The sequence below is a fragment of the Oryctolagus cuniculus genome, chromosome 4, assembly GCF_964237555.1.
Source record: "Oryctolagus cuniculus chromosome 4, mOryCun1.1, whole genome shotgun sequence".
NCBI lineage: Eukaryota > Metazoa > Chordata > Mammalia > Lagomorpha > Leporidae > Oryctolagus > Oryctolagus cuniculus.
The window spans coordinates 92844563-92868696 of NC_091435.1; the positions used below are offsets into that span (position 1 = coordinate 92844563).

Here is a 24134-nt window from a genome sequence, read left to right on the forward strand (position 1 = left end):
GTCTGTTAGAGTTCGCCACCTAGGCTTCCTCTGGGGATGTCAAAAACTCTGCAGAGCAGGTCTCCTTCCTTAGTCACGAAGGGCTATTCACATCTGCCTGCTCTTCTCACTGATTCATTAAAAAGACTCAGGGTTTGAGCTAGAAGGGGCAGAAAAGAGATAATTGGTCTTAACATTTCCTTTTTTGGATGTAAAATCAAGGTCTAAAGAAGTTGTGACTTGCCCTGGGCCACAAAGAGCTAGAGATGAGGTAAGCCCAGCGCTGGCTTCCCCAGACTGCTGACCCCAAGCCCCACCCATTCCCCCACTTCCTTGAGCAGCTGGTTCTCCAGGTGGTGGGTAGGGGTGGTCACCAGAGCAGGTCCAAAGCCAGCTGGTGCTTGGAAGTTCTCCCATTTTCCAGCGTGCGATCTGGGGCAAGCTCACTCTCTGCCTCTATTTTTCACCTAGAAGAAGGAGGCACTACCTACCCGCCCTGGCCCCTGGTGAGGATTAAATGAGAAAGTGTGTAGATACTTTATCTAGTGCCTGGAAGGTAGGGAACATTCAGATTCTGGCTAACCATCCACTTCTTTCTAGTTAAAAATTTCGTGATACCTTCCTCGCTATCCATACATTTTGCAAATTCACTTCATTGTTAAAACTGTATTTTCCTGAGATCAATTTGAGTAGGAGTCTTGCTTTTTTGAGAATTAAGTGCCTAGTGTTTCTCTAAAAAGAGCTGTGCTTATTTAATTTCTAGAAAACACTTCGTATAGATTCGCATACATGTGATATAAACAGCCTAGAAGGTGATAATGTGCTGAGAGTTTTAAGTTAATAAAGGGATGAATTCTTAGTATGTCTTAGAAGATTTTTTTTGAAGTGAAGATCATAAGTTTTTTAACCTGTGTTTGCCATTTAGGTTTCTCATTGAATCACCTTTTTACAAAAATTCTAATTTTTCCCACCTTCGCCACTAGAACCATTCAAACAGTACTAATCAAACAGTACTTTAACAAAATTACAGTGAATATTGATGAAAACCTGTCACCACTGTGCATGTCTGTGTGTGTGTGTGTGTGTGTGTGTGTTGTGGTATAGACTCATCTCTAAAACACAGAAACAATAATCCTTATGGAGCTAATCCCTCATTGTTAGGTCTGGAATAGCTCGGGGCTCGTACCCCCAGAAAGGAGAGAAGGAAAAAGGAGTCAGGAGACCGACCTCAACAGAGACAGGTTGCTTTATTGTGCTTTATTGGAAGCAAAGAGGTTGGCGATGGTCTGTTCTTGTGATAGGGGGGCATGCAGAAGGCAGCTGGCGGAAGAGTAGGGGCTCTTTGAGGTCGGGAATTTCTCTCTGATCTATTTCATAGCTGCCCTGTGCAGCTTATCTGCTTTGCCATTCACGTTGCAAGGAGTTGAGAAGGGTCTGTTTAGGCACCAAGGATGAGGAAATGGGGAGGGGGGAGAAAGGGAAGAGAGGAAAGGCACAACAAGTCCTTTACTCATGGTAAAATTTTTTATTATTGATCATGTATTTTTAGAGAACCAAATATCTAAGATTTTAATTACTTTACATTTAGAAGCTTAATTTCTATGAAGTAATTTAAATTTAAATTAATTTTTTTTTAATTTACCTGAGAGGCAGAACAGAAAAAGACAGAACTCCCACACAGTGGTTCACTCCTCAAATGCCCACAATGGCTAGGGCAGGCCTGAGGCCAAAGCCAAGAGGCAGGAGCATAATCCAGCAATCTCGCTGTCCCACGTGGTGGCAGGAACCCAATCACATGAGCCAACATGACTGCCTCTCAGTGTCAGCATTTTTAAAAAAATATTTATTTGAAAGGCAGAGTTACAGAAAGAGAGAAGGAGAGACAGACCTGATCTTCCATCCATAGGTTCACTCCCCAGATTGGGTGGCAGCAGCCCAAGCACTTGGGCCATCTTTGCTGCTTTCCCAGGCACATTAGCAGGGAGCTGAGTTGGAAACAGAGGAGCCAGGAATCGAGCCAGAGCTCATATGGGATGCTGGCATTGCAGGCTCCATCGTGCCAGCCCCAGCATCTGCATTATTAGCAAGGAGTCAGAGGCAGACATGAAATCCAGGCACTCCAGTTAGGGCAAACTTAAGTGACGAGAGAGTAAATCATTTACACAGGAACAAAATATAAATCAGTGAGTGAATAAATACTTGGTTGTAAATTGTCCATTCTGAAAAAGCACTCCCATTTCAAAGTTTTTCTTTTTAGGTGGGGTTTATTGGTGTGTAAGTTACTCTTGATGAAATGAGATTTTTATATGTATGTTTTGTTGTGTTCTAACACACATGTACAGCCACAAAATCACCACAATCAAGATATAGAATATTTCTAGCCCCCCTAATTCCCTTAGATTCCTTGCAGTCACCCCAGCTCCTGGCAACCACTGCTCTGATTTCTGTCCTTATAGTTTTGCTTTTTCCAGGATGCCATGTATATGGAATATGTAGCTTCAATTTTTTTTTAATGTTTATTTATTTGAGAGTCAGAGAAACAAAGAAAGAGAGAGTCCCCATCTGCTGGTTCACCCCCAGATAAACACAACTGCCAGGGGTCTGAAGCTGGGAGCCTGGAACTCAATCCAGGTCTCCCCCATGGAGGGGAGAAGCCCAGTGACTTGAACAATCACCTGTTGTCTTCCAGGGCTTGCATTAGCTGGAAGCCGGAACCAGCAGCTGCAACCAGGAGTTGAACCCAGGTACTGCAAAGTAGGACACCTAACCAGCATCTTAACCACAAGGCCAAATCCCTGTCCCACAGTGAGCTGCCTTCTGAGTCTGGCTTCTTTCACTGATGGCTCTTGTGATACATTCCCACTGCTGCCTCCATCAGCAGTCAAGTATTTTTATTGCTGAGTAGTATTCATCATTATGGGCATCCTACAATTTGTATAAACTTTTCAAGAAATATTTTTAATGGTGCACTAGAAATATTTAAGCTTTATGCCTCCGATTATTGTTGTGTATAACCAAGCAGGCTCACTCTCACCTTCTTTGCAAGGGGACTTCCCAGTCATTCCTTTATCTCGGTAAAGTTCATCCTTCAACTTCTTTTTTTGTTTGTTTGTTTTTAAAGATTCATTTATGTATTTGAAAAGCAGAGTTTCAGAGGGGGAGGGGAGACAGAAATCATCTATCTGCTGGTTTACTCCCCAAATGGCTGCAAAGGCCGGAACTGGGCCAATCCGAAGTCAGGAATAGCAGTTTCTTCCGGAACGCCCATGTGTGTGCAGGGGCCCAAGGATTTGGGCCATCTTTTGCTGTTTTCCCAGGTTCATTAGCAGGAAGCTGGGTCAGAAGTGGAGCAGCCACTTTACCTGCTACACTACAGCACTGCCAGCCTCTCTCCTTAAACTTAATTTGCAAGGAAACTTTATGTTTACTCATTAAATCTCCCTTAACAATACTTTCACAAGAGGGCCTTTTCAGAATCTATACTCTCTTTTGTGAGCATGTAAAATAACTCATTTTAAAAAATTCATTTAAACCTGACTTATAGAGCCTAAGTGCTGTCTGCGGTTGGCGAGCTGCTAACAGTGCAACCACAGGCCTCTCTCTGCACTCAGAAAGCAGGCAGGGGATTGTTGCTTTAGTGTTACCCACAGTGCTGACCACAAGGCAGCAACTTTAAAATGTTCAGTGGACTAAAGAACACCACGGGTATTTAGTCTTTCTTGTAGGTGTCTTGTAGATGTCTTCCCAAATCTGGTATCATTTCCCAGAAAGCAAGCTCATAAAGATGTGGCTGGGATACCAATACTGCCAACTCAACTCTAAAATAAAGTGGCCATCTCACATCCTAAGATTATGCATTTTTTTCCCCTTTTAAAATAGGATGTCTGCCAGCGCCATGGCTCAATAGGCTAATCCTCCACCTAGCGGCGCCGGCACACCGGGTTCTAGTCCCGGTCGGGGCACCGGATTCTGTCCCGGTTGCCCCTCTTCCAGCCCAGCCCTCTGCTGTGGCCAGGGAGTGCAGTGGAGGATGGCCCAAGTGCTTGGGCCCTGCACCCCATGGGAGACCAGGAGAAGCACCTGGCTCCTGACATCGGATCAGCGTGGTGCGCCGACCGCAGCGCGCCAGCCGCGGCAGCCATTGGAGGGTGAACCAATGGCAAAGGAGGACCTTTCTCTCTGTCTCTCTGTCTCTCTCTCTCACTGTCCACTCTGCCTGTCAAAAAAAAAAAAAAAAAAAAAAAGGATGTCAGGTTGGGTGTTTGGTCTAGTGGTTAAGAAGCTGCTTGGAACACCAGCTTCCCAAACTGGATTGTCCGGGTCTGAGTCCTGACACTGCTCCCGATTCCAGCTTTCTACTAATGCACACCCCGGGAGGCAACAGGTGAAGCTTCAGTGGCTGGGTCTCTGCAGTAATGTGGGAGACCCAGACTGAGCTCCTGGCTCTGCCTTCTATCTGGCCCAGTCCCAGCTGTTGCAGGCATCTGAGGAGGGAACCAATGAATGGGACCTCTCCCTGTCTCTGTCTCTCTGCTTATCAAAATAATAATAATAATAATAAAATAAAACAGGACATCATTCTAATAAGAAACTACATTTTAGTTCCCTCTATTATATACTCATATATTTGACTCATGAGTCAATATACAAAAGTAAGAACCAGTCCCAGGATTCAAATTCAAACTAATCCAGCTATTTTCACAACACTTCCAAAGCTCTTTCTCCACATTTTCTTTGTAAGATGGAACTAACGCATACGGTTACAGTCACATCGTATCCTTTCGCAGTTCTTCATCCAGCATGGTAATACAGCTGAATTACACACTGGACTTTGAAATTCGGTCTGACTCATGGTTGGATCCCCAAAGGTAACACTGGGCTTCCATAAAGACTGCCCACTTTTAGTAACCTCCTGTCACTGTAAAGCTTGCTTCTGATTGTAAAATGCATTGTGCTCTTTCCAGCTCTATGGGATCTGTTGTTTACAGGGTGCTCTGTAAGAGTCTTTTATTACATAATAACCTAGTGATGGAAGAATAACAATGACTCAAGACCTGGGTTTGGACTTTGTCACATTTTACGCTAAATGATGACGTCTAATTTATAGGCTTTGTCAAGCCCTCACAAACTTGCGGAAATGCCCTGGCTCAGAGTTGTGGCCATCCAGGTTCCTGCTGCCAAGAAGCTGGTGGGCTCTTGTAGAAGTCCTCTGCCAAAAAGGCCTGATGGAACAGGACACCAGACCACCGGGGATGAGCAGGAGGGACCAGCAGCAGGTCTGGGACCTGCCTTAAGAGAGCCTGTGTTGTGTTAAGCTTTGCACAGAGTAGTGTGTCCTGGTGCAGTGGCTTTCACGGTCTGACCACAACCCACAAGAAGAACATTTACGTCGTCATCATCATCACACACACACACACACACACACACCACTCTTCATATTGTAGCTGATGTGATATTCCCTAGTTTCAAATTACACTACCCCTTTTTATCTGTTATTTTTATTTTTAAATGCTAGTGAACCCACCAAATTGAGTTCAATGTCTCCATTGTAACCCATAATCTGAAAATCTCTGATAGAGCAAAAAGAACACAATCTTAGATATAAGAGTAGGAATTAATTCCTGGCTTACTTTTTTTATTTAAAAATAGCCCAGGGCAAGCCTCCTACATCTCAGTTCTCTCATCCATAAAATAGGGGTAAGCAAATCAACAGCACAGCCTTGCTGTAGTGATTAGACAGTGTGTTAAAATGCTTAGCACAAAGAAGAGCTCAACAAGTGACATTTATGGTTGTGTCTTTAAGATCCACCCTACAGGGACTGAGTGGCACACTGCCTAACCCTCATAAATACCAGGCGGTAGTTACCTGCTCAAGTATGACAGGGAGCCCTGTTTCTCACTAGTTGTAAGATGTTAACCAAGTAATTTAATCTCCCTGTGCCTCCACGTTCTTCAGTGTAAAATGATGAGATGGTTGGTTTGGCTGTGAAAATGTCTCTCTGCTTACATAATATATAGTACCAAGACAAGCGCTATGGCTTCTGATTTTGAGACAAAAGCTGAAACTCAAAGAGGTTCTGGGAAAAACTGAAATCACACTTCCTGAGAGCTCTGAGAGGAAGAGGCTGTTTTAGCCTGGGATAGCACTGTGGCTCGGTGGGTCACGCCGCTGCCTGGGGCACCTGCCTCCCACACTGGAGTGCTTGGGATGGAGTCCCACTGCATCCAACCCAGCTTCCTGCCAGTGCACACCCTGGAGGCAGCAGATCATGGCTCAAGTACTTAGGACCCTGCTACCACATACAAGACCAGTATGGAGTCTGGCTCTTGGCTTGGCCCACCTCTAGCCATTGCAGATATTTGGAGTACAGACCAGTGAGAAAGATCTCTATCTGTCATCTACCTTAACTGCCTTTCAAAGAAATGAATAAACTTTAAAAGCAATAGTGGACCAAGCAAATCGACCCAGACTAACCTACCAGTGGCTGCTGTCTCATTAGGGATCCCTTATGAGCCATATAACATGATACCTTTTTAAATCAGAGTAATAGTACTTGTGAAATCATATCCTGCCGGCGCCACGGCTCACTAGGCTAATCCTCCGCCTAGCGGCGCCGGCACACCGGGTTCTAGTCCCGGTCGCGGCGCCGGATTCTGTCCCGGTTGCCCCTCTTCCAGCCCAGCCCTCTGCTGTGGCCAGGGAGTGCAGTGGAGGATGGCCCAGGTGCTTGGGCCCTGTACCCCATGGGAGACCAGGAAAAGCACCTGGCTCCTGGCTCCTGCCATCGGATCAGCGCGGTGCGCCGGCCGCAGCGCGCCGGCCGCGGCGGCCATTGGAGGGTGAACCAATGGCAAAGGAAGACCTTTCTCTCTGTCTCTCTCTCTCACTGTCCACTCTGCCTGTCAAAAAAAAAAAAAAAAAAAAAAAGAAATCATATCCTGCTTCCCTTAAGTCATCCTGTCCCCTTGGCAGCTCATGATAAGAGCCTCGGGTGATCGCTGACGTCATAAATAAGTGTCAATTATTAAATCAACAACAGAAGTCACTGCACTTGCTCCCCATGTAGGACCTCTGTCCGTAATGTGTTGTACTATGAGAATTAACGGTAAAACAAGTCTTCAAACAGTACTTTATACTTTGTGTGTCTGTGTGGGTGCAAACTGTTATAATCTTTACTTAGTATAGAGTTGACTTTCTGTATATAATGATAATCAAAAATGAATCTTAATGAAGAATGGGATGGGAGAGGGAGTAGGAGGTGGGATGGTATGGGGGTGGGAGGGCGGGTATGGGGGGAAGAACAGCTATAATCCAAAAGTTATACTTATGAAATTTATATTTATTAAATAAAAGCTTTCTATTAAAAAAAAAAGAAAACCTATGCAAAAAAAAAAGTCATTTCGTCTAGAGTGTACAGGAGGGTGGGGTGGTCCCAGCCAGCCGGTGCTGCAGAAGGGGACCCACTCACAAACCACCCCTCTGGGAAGCCCGTCAGGCTGGCCAGCCCCTCCCACTTTACAGTCAAGACAGCCTGAAGGAGAAAGGTGGCAATGGAAGAGGGCAGGCTGGGAACTGTTCTGTGTCTGGCCACACCCCTCACTCCCTGAAGCCGCCCCACCTCTCTGGGTACAAGAGGACACCGGCCACCGTGCAGATTCTCCAGTAACACCTGGAATGTGGCCTTCTCACGGCTTCTCAACAAAGTTACATAATCTAATTGGGCAGCTTACCTGTGTTGTGAAGAAATAGTGCTGGTAAAATTGGAAAAAACAGGCTAAGTACCTAGCCTGAAGGGATGTTGCAAAAAAAAAAGTCACTTCAACTTCTCTGAAGAACACACATATCTTTGTAAACTTGTATTTTGAAAAAATATCAATAGCCAATTTTAAGTTAATCATTTCAATGATTTTTTTTTCTTCCTTAAAGGAGGGATAACAAACTTTGAATGGAATTAAATTAGTCTTCCCTTGAAACTAAGTGATTTTCCTTTCTGATTTTAGGAATGTGTGGAAAGCAATTTCAGGTCCAAATCTTTTAAGGCAATGTCTCTGGTAATTTGAGGTGAAAGCATTATTAACTATTTTATCACATTTCTTACAGAGAGGGGAAAGGTAAAGCAGAGATCAAGGGTTTCTCGCACCGTCTCCATTTAAAGTGCACAGATATTGAAGCACTGACAGTTTCACGTTTTCTGGCAATGTGAATTAATTATGGAAATTACGAAAAAATGCCACATCGAGTTATGTCAAGCAAGAATCACTGAATAATTATCAGAAACTTCCCTACCAAGTGGGGGATGGAGGAAGGCAGTGGGACAGAAGGGAGAGGAAATCTCTCCAAAGGGTTTTCACCTGCAGCCTGGGGCCAGAGTGGTCTGAGACACACCTCAGAGTAGAAACTCCAGCCTTCACAGGGGAACTCTCCGCTGCTGGGGAAAGAGGAGACCCTCTTTTTTTCAGACCCAGCGGGTTCTGATATGGAGAAGAGGAAGGACTTTGGAAAAGCAGGCCCCCACGGAGACTGTCCCTGGCGGATCCCCGCGGGCGGGCGGGCTGGCGGGCAGACTGCCTGCTTGGCTCCATCACACTGGCCCTCCCCAGCGCTTCACCCCCGGCCCGCGGAAGCCACTGCTGAGAGGTTCCTCTCCACTTGTGGGCAGTCAGCTGCCTGTCCTCCATGTCTGCTGTGCCTGAGCTGGTCTCTGGCCGCTGATCCGGACCCACTGCGGGGAGGGCGTTCCAGGACAGACTGGAGAGAGGAAGGCGGAGGGCATTTTAAAGGCTGGAGCCCCACGAAGGGCAAGGGCAGGCCTGAGGAACAGGTGTAAATGGGCTGAGGCCTTGTGGACATCCAAAATGACTCAGGAAAGATATGGGAATGGGTCCTAAAGACAAATTTTGCCTATTTCAAAATTGTCCCATGGTGCCTTTTATCTTAGATCTTGAATTCCCAGCAAGTATCGTTAGTAATTACTTTCAATTTTGTGATGGTTAAATTGACTTTTATAGGCTGAACTAATACTCAACACTTCTAATATTTCATTTATGGGAAAATGTTTTCTTAAAAAACTGACTGCAAACATTGCTTAAAAATGATTTGCAATTCTATAATTCTGTTTAAAATATCAGAAAGTAATGAATATTTTTCTCATTACCAAACCAAGAAACTGTAAGGAAATGTGCCAGAGACATGGAAAGGAGGTTACCCACGCATCTTAAATGTTCTCAGGCTGTTTGTTTCCATGTGACTTTAACCTCAACGCATGAATCTCATTGTTAACTTATCTGTAAATATTAACTCGTCAATGAAAATACAAATCAAAAAAGTGCCTTACTAAGCCAATCTTTGTAGTGGCAAACTCAGTCCCTAAGCCGGTTCACGAATTTCCATGTAGCTGCGAGGCCGATGGGTTGACTCATCTCGTATCACGGGTGTGGGGAACATTGCAGCCTCTTGCACAACACTAGTCCCACTCATAAGAGGCTATAGGTTGCTGGACGGCTCACAAGGCAGGACTCAGCCTCCAGGAGTCCTTCCTTCCGCCTTCTCCTCCTGCCTGTTTTTTTCTGGGTCAACAAATTGATCCTATGAGGAATCTAAGATGCTAACCCCGAACGTGTCGTCCATATCTTCCTTTCCCTCCCTATTAAATCTTTCCCCTGAACTTCTCTGCCTTCATTCACTCCTTCACTCACCGAACTTTCTCTGAGAGTGTCATGTGTTCTGGGCACTGAGGAGAATATTTGGGTCACAGGGTATGACTTCTGCCCATCTCCCTTTTTGCAACTGCCTCTAGCAGGCCTCACCACTGAAGCTTCATTTAGTTGGCGACAACCGCCGCCCATGGGTCAGCCTGCCTGCCTTCTTCTAATCAGCTCTTCCCTGGCCAGCACAGTCATCTCTTTTTTTAATAAACATTTAAAATTTTGTATTACATATACTTTTATTTATTTATTTATTTTATTTGAGAGGCAGAGTTACAGAGAGGCAGAGGCAGAAAGAGAGAGAAAGGGGAGGGGAGAGAGAGAAAGAGAGAAAGAAAGAGAGAAAGAGAGAGAGAGAGGAAGAGAGAGACCCTCCATCCACTGGTTCACTCTCCAGATGGCCACAACGGCCAAAGCTGCGCCAATCCGGAGCCAGGAGCCTCCTCCGGGCCTCCCAAGCGGGTGCAGGGGCCCAAGCACTTGAGCCATCTTTCACTGCTTTCTCAGGCCATAGCAAAGAGCTGGATTGGAAGAGGAGCAGCCAGGACTCGAACTGGCGCCCATATGGGATGCTGGCACTGCAGGAAGTGACTTCACCTGCTACGCCACAGCAACGGCCCCACAGCGCAGTCATCTCAACACACAGGTGCCCTTTCTTTCTGCCAACAATCTTCAACCTAAGCCTCAAGTAACCTGTCTCTGTTCTACCTCCCCGGCATTCTTGAACTGTTCTAGAGTAGCCTGTGCCCCTTCAGACTTCTCAGACTCAATACTTGTCCCATTCTGGAATGTCCTTCTCTGTTTTACCCACCTTTCAATGCTGTATTTATTTACTTATTTTAGAATTATTTTATTTATTTGAAAGAGTTACAGAGAGAGGCAGAGCCAGAGAGAGGTCTTTCATCCACTGGTTCACTCCCCAAATGATCACAGCGGCCAGAGCTGAGCTGGTCCGAAGCCAGAGCCAGGAGCTTCTTCCAGGTCTCCCACACAGGTGCAGTGCTCCAAGGACTTGGGCCATCTTCTATACTTTCCCAGGCCATAGAAGAAAGCTGGATCAGAAGAGGAGCAGCTGGGACTTGAAACAGAGCTTATATGGAAGGCCAGCGCTGTAGACTGGGCCTTTAACCCACTGCGCCACAGCGCTGGCCCCTGTATTTATTCTTTAAAGGTAAGTTCAAATGCCACCCCGTCTGAAAACCATCTCCAGTAGCCTTATTATGAACTGGTTCCTTCAACCCTCTAACACATTATGCTCTTTCACTACAAGTGTGCCATTCTGCTTTGTTATAAATTATTGGGAATAATTATTGTTTCCCTTATTAAACCTGTCAGTTTCCTGAATTTAGACCCAATGATAGAATTGCTTTCTTGTGAGCCCATAGCAATTGCTTTAGTATATCTTAAATTGAGTGGCAAGTGCTTGGTGCAGTTTAAGACATTGCTTGGCATGCCTATGTCCCATATGGGAGTGCCTGATTTAGAGTCCTAGCTTACTTCTAATGTGCACCCTAGGGGGCAGCTCAAGAACTTGGGTCCTGGGGCCGGCGCTGTGGCATAGCAGGTAAAGTCGCCGTCTGCAGTGCCAACATCCCATATAGTTGTCGGTTTGAGTCTTGGCTGCTCCACTTCCAATCCAGCTCTCTACTATGGCCTGGGAAAGCAGTAGAAGATGGCCCAAGTCCTTGGGCCCTTGCATCCACATGGAGAACTGGAAGAAGCTTCAAATCGGTGCAGCTCCAGCCAATGCAGCCAACTGGGGAGTGAATCAGTTGAGGAAGACCTCTCTCTCTTTCTATCTCTCTCTGACTCTCCTTCTCTCTGTGTGTAACTCTGACTTTCAAATAAATAAATAAATCTTAAAAAAAAGAAGAAGAAGAAGAAGAAGAACTTGGGTCCCTGACACCCACATGGGAGACCTGCTTCAAGTTTCTAGCTCCTGGCTTTAGCTGGACCAGTCCTGGCTATTGTAGATATTTGGAGAGTGAACTAGCACATGGAAGATCTCTCTCTCTCTCTCTCTCCACTTCAAATAAAATAAAAATAAATTACAAAAGTTACCAAATTCTAAACAAATATATAAAAGTAACCAACCAACCAGCATCAAATGTTTGTAGTATGTGTTGTGTGTGTGTGTGTGTGTGTGTATCCTCCAGCCAAATGGGACCCATCAAATATTTCAGTCAAATATCAAGGCTAACAATGATCTTAATGCTATTCCCTTTTTTCTCATTCAGCTCCCTCAGCAAAAATTCATTCTTGCAGCTTAACAGAAACACCATCTCACTCTCCTAACTTTTACTTTTTCTATTAACCTAAAAGATCCAGGTCTAACTTAATGAGTTCTCCTTTATCCTAAGTCTTCCTGGCTTATGAATGTAGCCTCTGGGACACTATAACCAAGAGTGTTCTTTGTACCACCCACATTCTTGTCATCAAATGTGCAAGTTACAAATTCAGATTCCTGTACCCCACCCCAACCTCCTTAAATGGAATTTGTCAGGATGGAGCCTAGAAATCTACATTATCTAATAAATTTCTCAGGATGGCAGCACATAGGAAACTCAGAATCTTTATTCTAGAAAGTCCTCAGAGAGCTTGGTTTGGGCCCCAAGAATCTAGTAAAGTCCCTGACTTTCCTACTCACCCTGACACTGAACAGACTTCAAATAGCGTCAAAGATAGGCTTTGATAAAGGAAATGTTTTCCATATATTTCATATAGTTCTTTGGCTGATAAACAGGAAACATAAATGAAAACTTTGCAGATTCAAAGCAGTAAGAAGAAAAGGAATTGAATTTGGCCCCTGATCTGTATCATTTGGCAAAAAGGTACATGTTGGCTATCGGGAATTCCATGCAAGTCCTGAAACTGACCTTCCTTTGACTTCTTTCCATCTTTTACATAGGACATTCTGCCCATAAACATAGGATCCAATGAGGAACTCAAATTCACTGACCAGCTATGTGGAAGGCATTTGTAAAAATGTTTTCAACTGTTTTATTTATTTTTAAGATAACATTTCAAATTTACAGTACAGAGACATAATAGCTATACTAAATAACAAGTTCAACAAATAAAAAGTTAAAATGACCATAGTTCAGCAGGAAAATAGGCAAGAGCTATCCACAATAATCAAAAGAAAAGGTGTTCAACTTCTCTCTTTAGAGTAAATTTTAAAATAGTTACAAATCATTAAAACTGTAGTAGTATCATGCATGGTATCTTGCTAGGTGCTCCCACATCTCTCTCATTTTTTGGGGAAACTGTTATTATTTATCCCCATTTTGCAGAGGAGGACATTTAGGGGGTAGGGATTAAGTAAGCAGATTAACGAGATAGGTAGATAGGCAGAGAAGTATACTGCTGGAATAGCCATCTGTGAGTTTCCGATTCTAGCTCCAGCTTTCGTTAACTGGACGACTCCTGGGGAGACTCAGCTTCTCTGGGTCTCCCAGCACTGCTGGTAAAGCAGAGGAAGCACCAGCTTCCCGAGGCACCGAGGACCGGAGGCCGGATCAGACTCATCCAGCACATGGCACAACACTCCCCTCACCTCTCAAGTCCCTTCCAGACCCTGCTTTTCTTATAAAAAGTTTCTATTGGGGATTCTGTTTGCTCAGAAGCTGAAAAGGCCTCTGCCACTTTAAATGACTTCCGTCGATGCAGAGCAGCACTGGTAGCTCTTCCTGTTACCTGTGGGTCACATCTGGGAAAAGGAAATTCTCATCAGACTTCCCTTCCAAAGGAGCTGTGATGTGAGCAGCCCGGACAGGCAGCTCCTGTGAGTCACGCTCTCAGCTTCCAGCTGGTGACGTGAGGAACAGGAAATAGCCTCACGGCCCCTGCCAACAAACCACTGTGTATCTCTCCCATTGCCGGGCTTTCCCAGACAGCAAGCTGAGCACAGGGCAGCTCCATTACCAGAAGGCCCTGGGGACAGTCTACTGCCCCGTTGCTGTCAAGTTCCTAGAGCTGGCGCAGCAAGGAATACCCTCCAGAGAAGAGGGATCGCCCCTTTCTAGCAATGATTTCTCTGATGATGATCACACCATGCCGTGATTTTAGATACAGGAAGTGTCGGTGATTCTGACAGCGATTGTTGGCTGCCTCTTCTTGAGGGCAAAGGGTGGCATTTGTCACAATGTCGTGATTCATTCTATCACACTGGCCATGACTTCATTTCATCTTTGGGTTCCAGGCAAAAGAACATCAGAACTGTCACCCTCAGTCAGAGACATCCTCTTTTTTTTTTTTTTTTTTCCAGGCAGAGTTAGACAGTGAGAAAGACAGAGAGAAAGGTCTTCCTTCCACTGGTTCACTCCCCTAATGGCCACGATCTGAAGCCAGGAGCTGTGTACTTCCTCCTGGTCTCCCATGCGGGTGCAGGGGCCCAAGCACTTGGGCCATCCTCCGCTGCCCTCCCGGGCCACAGCAGAGAGCTGGACTGGAAGAGGTGCAACCGGGACTAGTACCCGGCGCCCCAACTGGGACTAGAATCTGGGGTGCCGGTGCCGCAGGCGGAGGATTAGCCAAGTGAGCCATGGCGCCGGCCAGTCAGAGACATCCTCTAACCAGCCTGGTCATGAGTCCTGGCAGTGGCCACAAAACAAGCAGCAAAGATCCTTCTTTATGTTAGTCAACAACCTGGTCCTCTCTACAAACATAAATTTAAAACTTTGTCTTCAAACTACCTTTCTCTTCCTAGTTTTCTTATCTATTTTAGAATAATGATTTCCCTGGTTATACTAACCAACTGATGAGATATTAATTGCACTTACTGGTTCTAAGTTAATTTCTAAGTCTAGGATTTGAGGAGTTTGTGAAATCCACTTTCTTCCTACCCATGACGTTCATGACTGTGAATTCTGCCTACATTTCTTCTCATAGCCTTGGTCTAAAGAAGCAAAAGTTTGACCAGTCTCTACTTCTACCTGGCTTCCTCCTCCACCTTGACTCTACAAATATGTGCTATGTGGGAGAAGTCCTTCATTAAATATACACACAGGCAACAGGAAAGGAAAAAAAAAAAAAAAGGAAGCCCAGAAAGACGATTTTAACATGCACTTCCTCAGTACCCACACTCTTGGTGATCTGCCTAAACACAGAGGGAGAGAGCATCTTAGCAGGAAGGCTCAGAGTCTGAATGAAACAACAGCCCAGCAGAAGAACGAAACCAACCGCTTGGTCAGAGCCTCTTGGATGCCACTCAACAGCTTCCATGACAACAGGCCCCTGATTCTATTCCCACCCCTACTCCTGCATTATTGGCTCTCTCTCTTTTACAACAAACAATAGAATTTTATATTTGTTGTCACATTTATTGAAATAACTAACTCTAGTTTAGAGTCACATAAATCCTCGAGTGCTTCAAACTCTCCTGGAATCTTTCTAAAATGTGCAGGTCAGAAATATGCTGTTGCCTGAAGATGGGCCAAGTGTGTCACAGGGACATGAAGTGGCTTCAGATTACATCATAGGTAACAGAAGGCACACGAGTTCAGGGACCAGATCTGAGCTTTACTGCACAAGACACAGTCCTCACCTTCAGAGATGATGTCTTCTTAGAAAGCTGGGTGGGGAATAGAACGTGATAGTCACTTTGAAGGTGACAACAGTCGAACTCTGTTACTGTCCTTTTGTGATTCCTGAACTTTATGAGTGTCAAGTCTAATGATGACTCATTATGCTCCTGCATTTCAAAATACTACTCTTTTCTTTTTTAAATGGCTGCTCAAGATAGTGTGAGATTTCACACTGTTTCCTTACTCAAGAAGACATGGTATGGGCTGGCACTGTGGCACAGCCTCTGCTTGAGACGCTGGCATCCCATTCCAGAGCGCCTAGCGACTCCACTTCTCATCCAGCTTCCTGCTAATGTGCTTGGGGAGGCAGCCGGTGATGGCCCAAGTGCTTGCTCCTCTGCCAACCATCTGGGAGACCCAGATGGAATTTATGACTCCTGGCTTCAGCTGTTGTGGCTATTTGGGGAGTGAACCAGTAGATGGAAGATCTCTTTCTCTCTCTCTCTCTCTGCCTTTCACATAAGTAATAAATCTTTTTTAAAAACAAATACATGACAGGGGCCAGCACTGTGGCATAGTGGGTAAAGCCACCACCTGCAGTGCCAGCATCCTATATGGGCACTGGTTCACGTCCCAGCTGCTCGCTCCACTTCCAATCCACCTCCGTTCTAATGTGCCTGAGAAAGCAGCAGACGATATCCCAAGTCCTTGGGCCCCTGCACCCACGTGGGAGACCTGGAAGAAGCTCCAGGCTCTTGGATTCATTGGCCCAGCTCCTGCCATTGCAGCCATTTGGGGAGTGAACCAGCAGACCTCTCTCTCTCTCTCTCTCTCTCTCTCTCTCTCTCATCTCTATCTCTCTTTCTCTGTCTCTGCCTCTCCATAACTGCCTTTCAAATAAATCTTATTTAAAAAAATACAGAGATCGCATATAAAGCCACACTTATATCATCAACTGACCTTCCGAAAGGACACCAAGGATAAAAAGCAAACAACATAAAACAAAACAGAAACACATGATAATACAACTTCTCCAACCATGAGGGATTCAGAAACAGCAATGAATGGCAACACCCTGATGGCCCAGAATACAGTCACCAAGCAAGCTGGCATTGGAGTACTACTTCTCTCCAAGAAAAGCCTGCTGGGAACTCTAGTTCCCACACCATTTGTGCCCCCTGGAAGAAGAGCCTCAGACTTGCTGTCTGCCACACTCCTCAGTGGCCTGTGAAGTTCCCGGAGGCCCCACATTCAGATGCTTCGGGGATTGAAGATGGAACCCAACTGTTGCTGAAGTTCATTTGAGCCCAAAGGCTACTGATTTCAGAACCATTCAGCCAACTGGGTACTTGGCTTTCTGTGAGCCAGGGGAGAGGGAACTCCTGGGGTTGCTATGCAGTGACATATTCACAATCCATTTTTTTTTTTTTTTTACGTTTTAAAGCTTTTTATTCATTGAGAGGAATGTACAGAAGAGTTAGGGCTTTATTTAGGGGAGAAAGAAAAGTCTGGATGCTAAGTTGAGTCCATAACAAGCTGAGAGCAGGCCAGGAGCTAGCCCCACGCAGCAAGCACACAGGCAGGAAAGCAGAGTAGGTGGCCGGAGGGCCACAGGCTCCCAGAGAACAAGGGCAACAAAGGGAGGGGCCCACCGTGTTTCAGGCCTTTATTCACTCCCAAATCACAATCCATTTTACTTGGGTTTCTAAAGAGAACGTTACTTTACAATTGCACATTTTTGGCAATTTCATATGATGTCAAAACCGTTTCAAGAGGTAGCTGCTATTGTTCTTATTTGACAGATGAGAAACTGAAATTTACAGCGGTCATGCTTTTTAAACTCAGGTCTTTCTGATTCCAAAGCTTACGTTTTTGAACTTTAATTTTTATTGTAAAATAAATGTATGAAGTTGCAAAGAAATGGACAAGGAAGTTCCTTGTTCATTTTCTCCAACCTTCTCCAATGTTAACATCTTATACAACTATAGTATAATATCAAGACTAAGAAATTACCATTGTGTAATCCACAGAGCTTAGTCAGAGTTCACAGTTACTCATGCATTTGCACAGTATGTGTATGTTTATATAGCCCTATACAGTTTTAGCACCCTCCACCAATTTTAAATGCAAAATCAGGTTATAGGAATGAATGAAGTTCCTTCCCCCCTCAATAGAACTGTCTGTACCAGGAATTGTAATAAAACAATTATATAGATGACCAAATAGTCTTTATTTCTAGTTTCAGTTAAGAAAGAAGAAAAAAAAGGCATCCTACTCAGCTCAGCTCTTATGAGCAACAGTCTGTGCCACGTGCCTTTATGGGCACATCTTCTGGAACTGATGAGGGGAACATGATTTGTTGATTTATTGATAATTAGGAAGGCAATCTTCCCTCATGTCAGAGATTTCTTTCAGTAATAGAAAGGTGATCTTTACCTTGACTCCCAATTTAGTCCGATCAGCATCCTTATCCAGTGAATTCAAATTTGCCTCTGTATGAAGTTCCTCAGATGTTCTCTGGGGAGGAGCTAGATGAACAAAAAAAATCTGCCATTAATTCAGTTCTTTGACCTAAGTTATTCAGAGCACTTCTCCTGACATGGGCACATTTCTAGGCTATGTTGATGCAGCTGGCTAGCAAGGGTTAATTAATGCAGCATAGTGATTTCCTAGTTAGTAAATGGATTCAGAGTGATGGAGAGATATAGACAACAGTCTTTGACCATTGAGTTAAGAAACAAAAGTTACATTCAATATCACATAAACTATCAAACTACAACAAATAGGCTAACATAGCATGGTAGAAATGAGAGAGTTTCCATCATTCCTAGTTTTAAAGCCCAGTTAAAAAGCCACTTTCTTCATGCAGTATCCCCTATTACAAACTTCATGGATTCTCTTGCCCATTGCTGAATTAGAATGCATCATTTATACTCTATGATACTGCACTTGACATTGTTCTTGGAATAGAAAACTAAATTCTAGGTACTTCATTTCACTGAATATATCTTTACTTTGCAAAAATAATTTGTACTTATTATAGAAAATTTGAAAAATACTAAAATCTTACTATTTAAACACACTTTGTATATTCCTGTAGTCCTCTTGAAAATGCTCTTTTTCTCTCTTTTTACACATAAACAACACTGTACTATGACTCCATGAGGGGATGCTCTAGGCAGAAGGAGTAGCTGCTGGTCTGATTACATGACGACTGGATTCCAGAATTGACAGAGCATTTTTATTAGCACATCAGATGACCTTCCAATCAGTTGGCTGAGTCAAGGAAATGGGCTGTCTTGCTCTTGCTCTGTTCTGTCAGTCACTCTGCCCCCATTCTCTCCTTCCCACAGGGTCCTCAGACACCTGGTCGGGCTTCCTGGCCCCTGGGTACTAAGACTGGGACTTGGGGAGAAGCCCAGAGTAGGCCTGGAAGCTTCCTAACCCACTTTATCAGTTTTACCCAGTATTGCTGCTGACCGCCCCAAGGAAGATCACAAGGGGTTATCTGAATTCTTTTTTGTCACATGACCATCATAATCCTTGTGTATACAACTCCCTTGGAAAACTCACAGGATACATACGATTAACTCAAGGCAGGATTTGTGCATTTCTTGGTCCTACGACCAAAATGCCATCCACCCACCTAACCCCTCCAGGATATCACCCTGGTTATTACCTGAGGTGGAGGTTGACAATCTGGCCTCCAGAGGCCTCCTTCCCCACCCTCAGATTCCGTGAGCCACTGGAAGCAACCTGCGCTTCCTAGAGGTTTTTCACAGATGTTGAAATCTGCAGTCAAGTACACTGTTTGCTACCCTAGGTTATGTGACCACTGAAGCTACTTTACAATCACAGACAATCCTTTGGGCTCCCTATTCTCTGAGAGAGCGCTGTAAAATGAGTGACCCCAGGAGTTAATAATTCCATACTAGAAATGCATGAGCTTAATCGGTGACACTCATGACTGAGAAGCCCTTACCCATAGCCCTCACGGTGAAGTAGTTAAAGGCAGGCTGCAGAAGCCATCCTGCCAGCGTCTGAGGGAGACACAGGTGCTCAGAGTAATTTCTATGTCCATTGGTGAGGTGGGGACTCACGAGAAAGCCTAGAGTCATTATGGGGTTTAGTGAATTCATAGGCCTAAATTATGTAGATCATGGTAAGTGCTCTACAGGTTTTAGCTATTATTATGGCCACATGTCATTAAAGACTTTTGTCTTACATTTCTTATGAACTTCAGAGACATTAAGTGTTGTATCCAAGGCACCTGCTTAACTAGACTCCGTGTGAGATCCTAGATCTCATCTCTAAGCTCCTCTATTCACTTTCCTCATACTGTGAAATGTCACTGCTTATCTTGGCACAGACTCAGTTACTAAGGAATCAGACAAACATGTTTGAAACCTGTTGGTGCCCTGGAAAACAAGTGTGTGTGTTTGTTCCATAAAATGAGCTAGTTGACTGACCAAGGTCAACAACAACCTGTTCAGACATGGTGAAGTTCTGTTGGGAAGGGGCATTATCCATTATGAAATCTTGTGTTTGAGCCGGCGCCGCGGCTCACTAGGCTAATCCTCCGCCTAGCAGCGCCGGCACACCGGGTTCTAGTCCCGGTCGGGGCGCCGGATTCTGTCCCGGTTGCCCCTCTTCCAGGCCAGCCCTCTGCTGTGGCCAGGGAGTGCAGTGGAGGATGGCCCAGGTGCTTGGGCCCTGCACCCCATGGGAGACCAGGAAAAGCACCTGGCTCCTGGCTCCTGCCATCGGATCAGCGCGGTGCGCCGGCCGCAGCGCGCCGGCCGCGGCGGCCATTGGAGGGTGAGCCAACGGCAAAGGAAGACCTTTCTCTCTGTCTCTCTCTCTCTCACTGTCCGCTCTGCCTGTCAAAAAAAAAAAAAAAATCTTGTGTTTGAAAAAAATCAATCTCCATCATTCTTGCTTTATTTACTTGTAACAAACATATGTGCCTTGAAACAATGAAAGAGACCAAGTCATAGAAGTGAACATGGTTTAGTTTGAGGAAAGATAAGAGGCCAGGAGAATCAAGTCCTATTTCTAACCATCCAAGAAGGGTATTTCCACGTGTGTTTGTCTGAAGTATGTGTGCATAAGTGTGCCTGGGTGTTCATGTATATATATGTATTGTATATGTGCTTGCATAGCAAATTTCAGAAAATAAGTACATTAAACTATCACCAAGGATTATTTCTAAAAATGGAATATAAGATGGGAGACAGGGACTGTAAATTGTACTAAATAGAGAATTACTAAAAGACACCATAATTTTCAGATAAACAAAAATTAGAATTTGTTGCCAACAGGCCTCCCAACAAAAAGTGATAACTGAAGTTCTTTATCCTAAAGAAAAATGACACAAGATAATAATCCAGTCTCTAATACAGGATAAAGAATACTGGAAATGGGAATAAGAGGGGAAAGTACAGAGGATGTGTATGGAGGCATATGGAACTATACTGCTGTATTATTTCCTATACAGGATACTCCAAAAAGTTCATTGAAAAATGTATGTAAAGAGTGGGCATTTGCAGCAACAGCCAAGACACTGCCTAGGACGTCCATGTCCCGTAACAGAGTGCCCAGTTCAAGTCCTGGCTTCTCTACTTCTGATCCAGCTTCCTGCTAACGAACATCCTTGGAAGGCGGCACAGTGTGGCTTAAGTACTTGAGTTCCTGCCTCTCTCCATCTGTCTTTCAAATAAAATTGAATAAAAAGGAAAAGCAGATTTAAAAGATAAATTTATATTGTTGCAAAAATATTTGAAACCTGAATCTGGCACTGTGGCAAGCAGGTTAAGCTGCCACCTGCAATGCTAGCATTCTATATTGGAGTGGGTTTGAGTCCCAGCTGTTCCACTTGCAATGAAGCTCCCTGCTAATGCCCCTGGCAAAGTACCAGAAAATGGCTCAGGTAGTTAGTTGGGCCTCTGCCATCCACATGGAAACCTGGATAGAGTTCCAGGTTCCTGGCTTCAGCTTGGGCCAATCCTGGCCATTGTGGCCATCTGGGGAGTAAATTAGTAGATGGAAGATCTCTTTCTCTTTCTGCCTTTCTCTCCTTCTCTCTGCCTTTCAAATAAAGAAAATGAATCCTTAAAAAAATTGAGATCTGTGTATAATGTTTTAGTAATATTCATTTTCCATGAGTGTTTTGAAGACCCTTCACAGTTTATATGAAGCATATAATACTAAGTCAAAGGAGACTAGAGAAATCTCTGGAGAAATATCTAGGGGGAAATAATGCAAACAGGTATGCTAAGAAGTCAACAGACAAATTTTAAAAAAGTACCAAAAAGTATTTGCTAATCCAAACGAGGGCAGGAAAGGAGGAAAAGAGGAATTAAAAAACACATGACACAGATAGATAATAAATAAAGCTGTAGTCTACGGCCATACCACCCTGAATGTGCCCGGTCTCGTCTGATCTTGGAAGCTAAGCAGGGTTGGACCTGGTTAGTACTTGGATGGGAGACAAATAAAATTGTAGCTCTCTCTGTCTCGTCTCATCTCCCTTTCTCTCTCTTGCTCTGTCATTCAAAGAAATAAATGTATCTCAAAAGAAAGCTGGAAAAGCTGAAATGGCTGCTATATTAGTATCAGACAAAACACATTTAAAAGGAAAATGAGGGAAGGACATTTCATAATTATAAAAGGGCTAATATGAGGGTATTTCGAAAAGTTCATGGAAAATGTATATTATGAAAAAAACGGATTCATTCCCCAAAAGGCCCAGAACAGCTAGTGTTGGGCCAGGCTGAGGCTGGGAACCAGGAACCCAGACCTCAGTGGGTCTCCCATGTGGGTAATAGGGACCCAAGTACTTGAGCCATCACCTGCTGCCTCCCAAGGTGTGCATCAGCAGGAAGCTAGAGTCTGAAGCAGAGCCAGGATTTGAACAGAGGAACTCTGATATGGGATGCAGTACTTAACCACTGTGCCAAAGGCCTGCCCTTACAGTTGTTTTAACATTTGAAAATAAATCACTGCACAGTAACAACAGATTATGTGTGTGAGGAGGAAACATATGAACATCTCAGTATATGCACCAACGAGAGAGCACTTGAAGAATTCGACCATCATTCATGATAAAAACTCTCAGACACACTAGGAATAGAAGAGGATGTCCTTAAGCTGATAGAAGGCATCTGTGAAAAACTTACCGCTAACATCATACTTCAAGGTGAAACATGAACTCTTTCCCCAGTATTGACAAAAGACAAGGCTATCTGCGTTTACCTGCTCTATTTGACATTGGACTGAAGTCCCAGTCATTATAATAAGACAAAGTTAAAAAGTCATAAAGACTGAAACAACATGATTGTTTTTCCTTAGAGAAATATATTGTTACTATTAACTGGGTACCTACTGTCATCTCAGTGTTTGTCTTTAGTGTCTGCACCATGACATAGCTGTAGTTTGTTTTCAATAATATCTGTCAAAAAACCAACGCTTCCCAATCTCCACCCTCACAGGTACTTATGAAAGCCACAGAGATTCCTCCTCCTAAATGACCTACCCAGTGCGGAGGGCTGGCTGGTTTTTGGTGACACCCATTTCGGGGAGGACTCGGGATGGGGGGCCACAGGCTGCACGGGGCGAGTCTGCTTGGCTGCCAGTTTCATCAGACTCACTTGCCTCTTGTGAAAGACTTCCTGCACGTCGGCCAGCTTCTGCAGGACTCGCTGGGCTTTGGCCTGCAGGAACAAAAGCAGATCATGATGAAGAGGTCTCTCCTCGCTAAGCCTGAGAACACGAAGCATTCCCTGGCTCCCATCTTCCCCTCCTCCCCCACCACACCTGCCTCGCTCAGGTGAGCCTCCCCCAGGGCATCGCGGTGCAAGTCGTTGCCTATCTTGTCACGTGTCACAATTATGCTATGACCCATGTCTCCCACGTGAGACCTTTGAGAGCCAGGACCGTATCCTTTGCACTACAGGATCTCCAGTGTCTGGAATGCTGCCTGCCATAGGGCAGAGCTCTGGAATCATTCGTCAAATGGATAAATGCTCACTAAGCCATGTGCATTTGTGGTAGGAAAAGCTGCCACTGGCCACAGATGAAGGGCAGTAGGAGGGCTGCTGTACAAAGCGGGAGAGCTTCAAAATAAAAAAAAGCTTCTCCCAAATAAGGAGCCTGTTGGAGAAGAGTTTCACTGTTCTCAGGAAAGCAGGTGGCTGCAGTCGGGGGCAGGATCGAGAGGCCCGTGAAGCACTAGCAATGGCAAGGATACACATTTGAATTTTAATCTGTGTGATCCCTCTTGCTATGTAAGTAGGAAAATAAGAGCTGCAGCAATGCCAGGGGAAAAAACAGAGCTCACAGACGCTGCCTTGGCTGACTGTGTGCGCAATGACGAGGCTCAGGAAACAAAGAACAAGACCTGGAAGTCTCTGAGTTCTGCCAAGGCCTGTGTGCAGCTAAATACGCTCCTTCTGGTCTTGCTTCCAGCAGATATCACTCCAGCTGTGGTGGGTCAGTGGAAGTGGGCAGCCCTTTCTTTGTCAAGCCAACTCGGACAGGTCTCTCCTGGATGATTCTAACCACCAGAGGAGGGACCCAGCATCAGAAGAGCTGAACCCCTACAAACCAAGCAGTGTTACTCGAAGGATGACTCATTCTCAAAGTGCAGGCTCAGCACACACCCACGGAGTCTGGCACAGTTTGCAACCAGAAAAGTAAACTTGTCTTTTTTAGGCTAGTCCGTCTTCTGAGTGAGGGAAAGCACAAAGCCCCGAGGCAGAACTTGGAGCAACTGGGGCTTCCACTGCCCAGGAATGTCAGCTGTGTCAGCTGTGGATCAACCATTCCCCTACAGCCTGAGGGCCTCCGGAGGCTCCTCGCCAGGGCTGCTCTGACTCTGCAGGATCTCAGAGGCCAGACCTGCACCGTCCAATACAGCAACCACCA

The 24134-nt window shown here is 44.9% G+C and overlaps 1 protein-coding gene across 2 annotated transcripts in view; it reads right to left on the bottom strand.

Annotated features, from left to right (window-relative positions):
• Positions 1-24134, bottom strand: part of MCF2L2 (MCF.2 cell line derived transforming sequence-like 2) — a 258920-nt gene that overhangs the window by 85609 nt on the left and 149177 nt on the right. For both annotated transcript variants that reach the window (XM_070072393.1, XM_070072394.1), the window contains exons 13-14: positions 22744-22921; positions 17646-17737 (exon numbers count right to left, since the gene is read on the bottom strand). In XM_070072393.1, coding sequence (XP_069928494.1) covers positions 17646-17737; positions 22744-22921 — 270 coding nt within the window. The remainder of the gene's footprint in view (positions 1-17645; positions 17738-22743; positions 22922-24134) is intronic.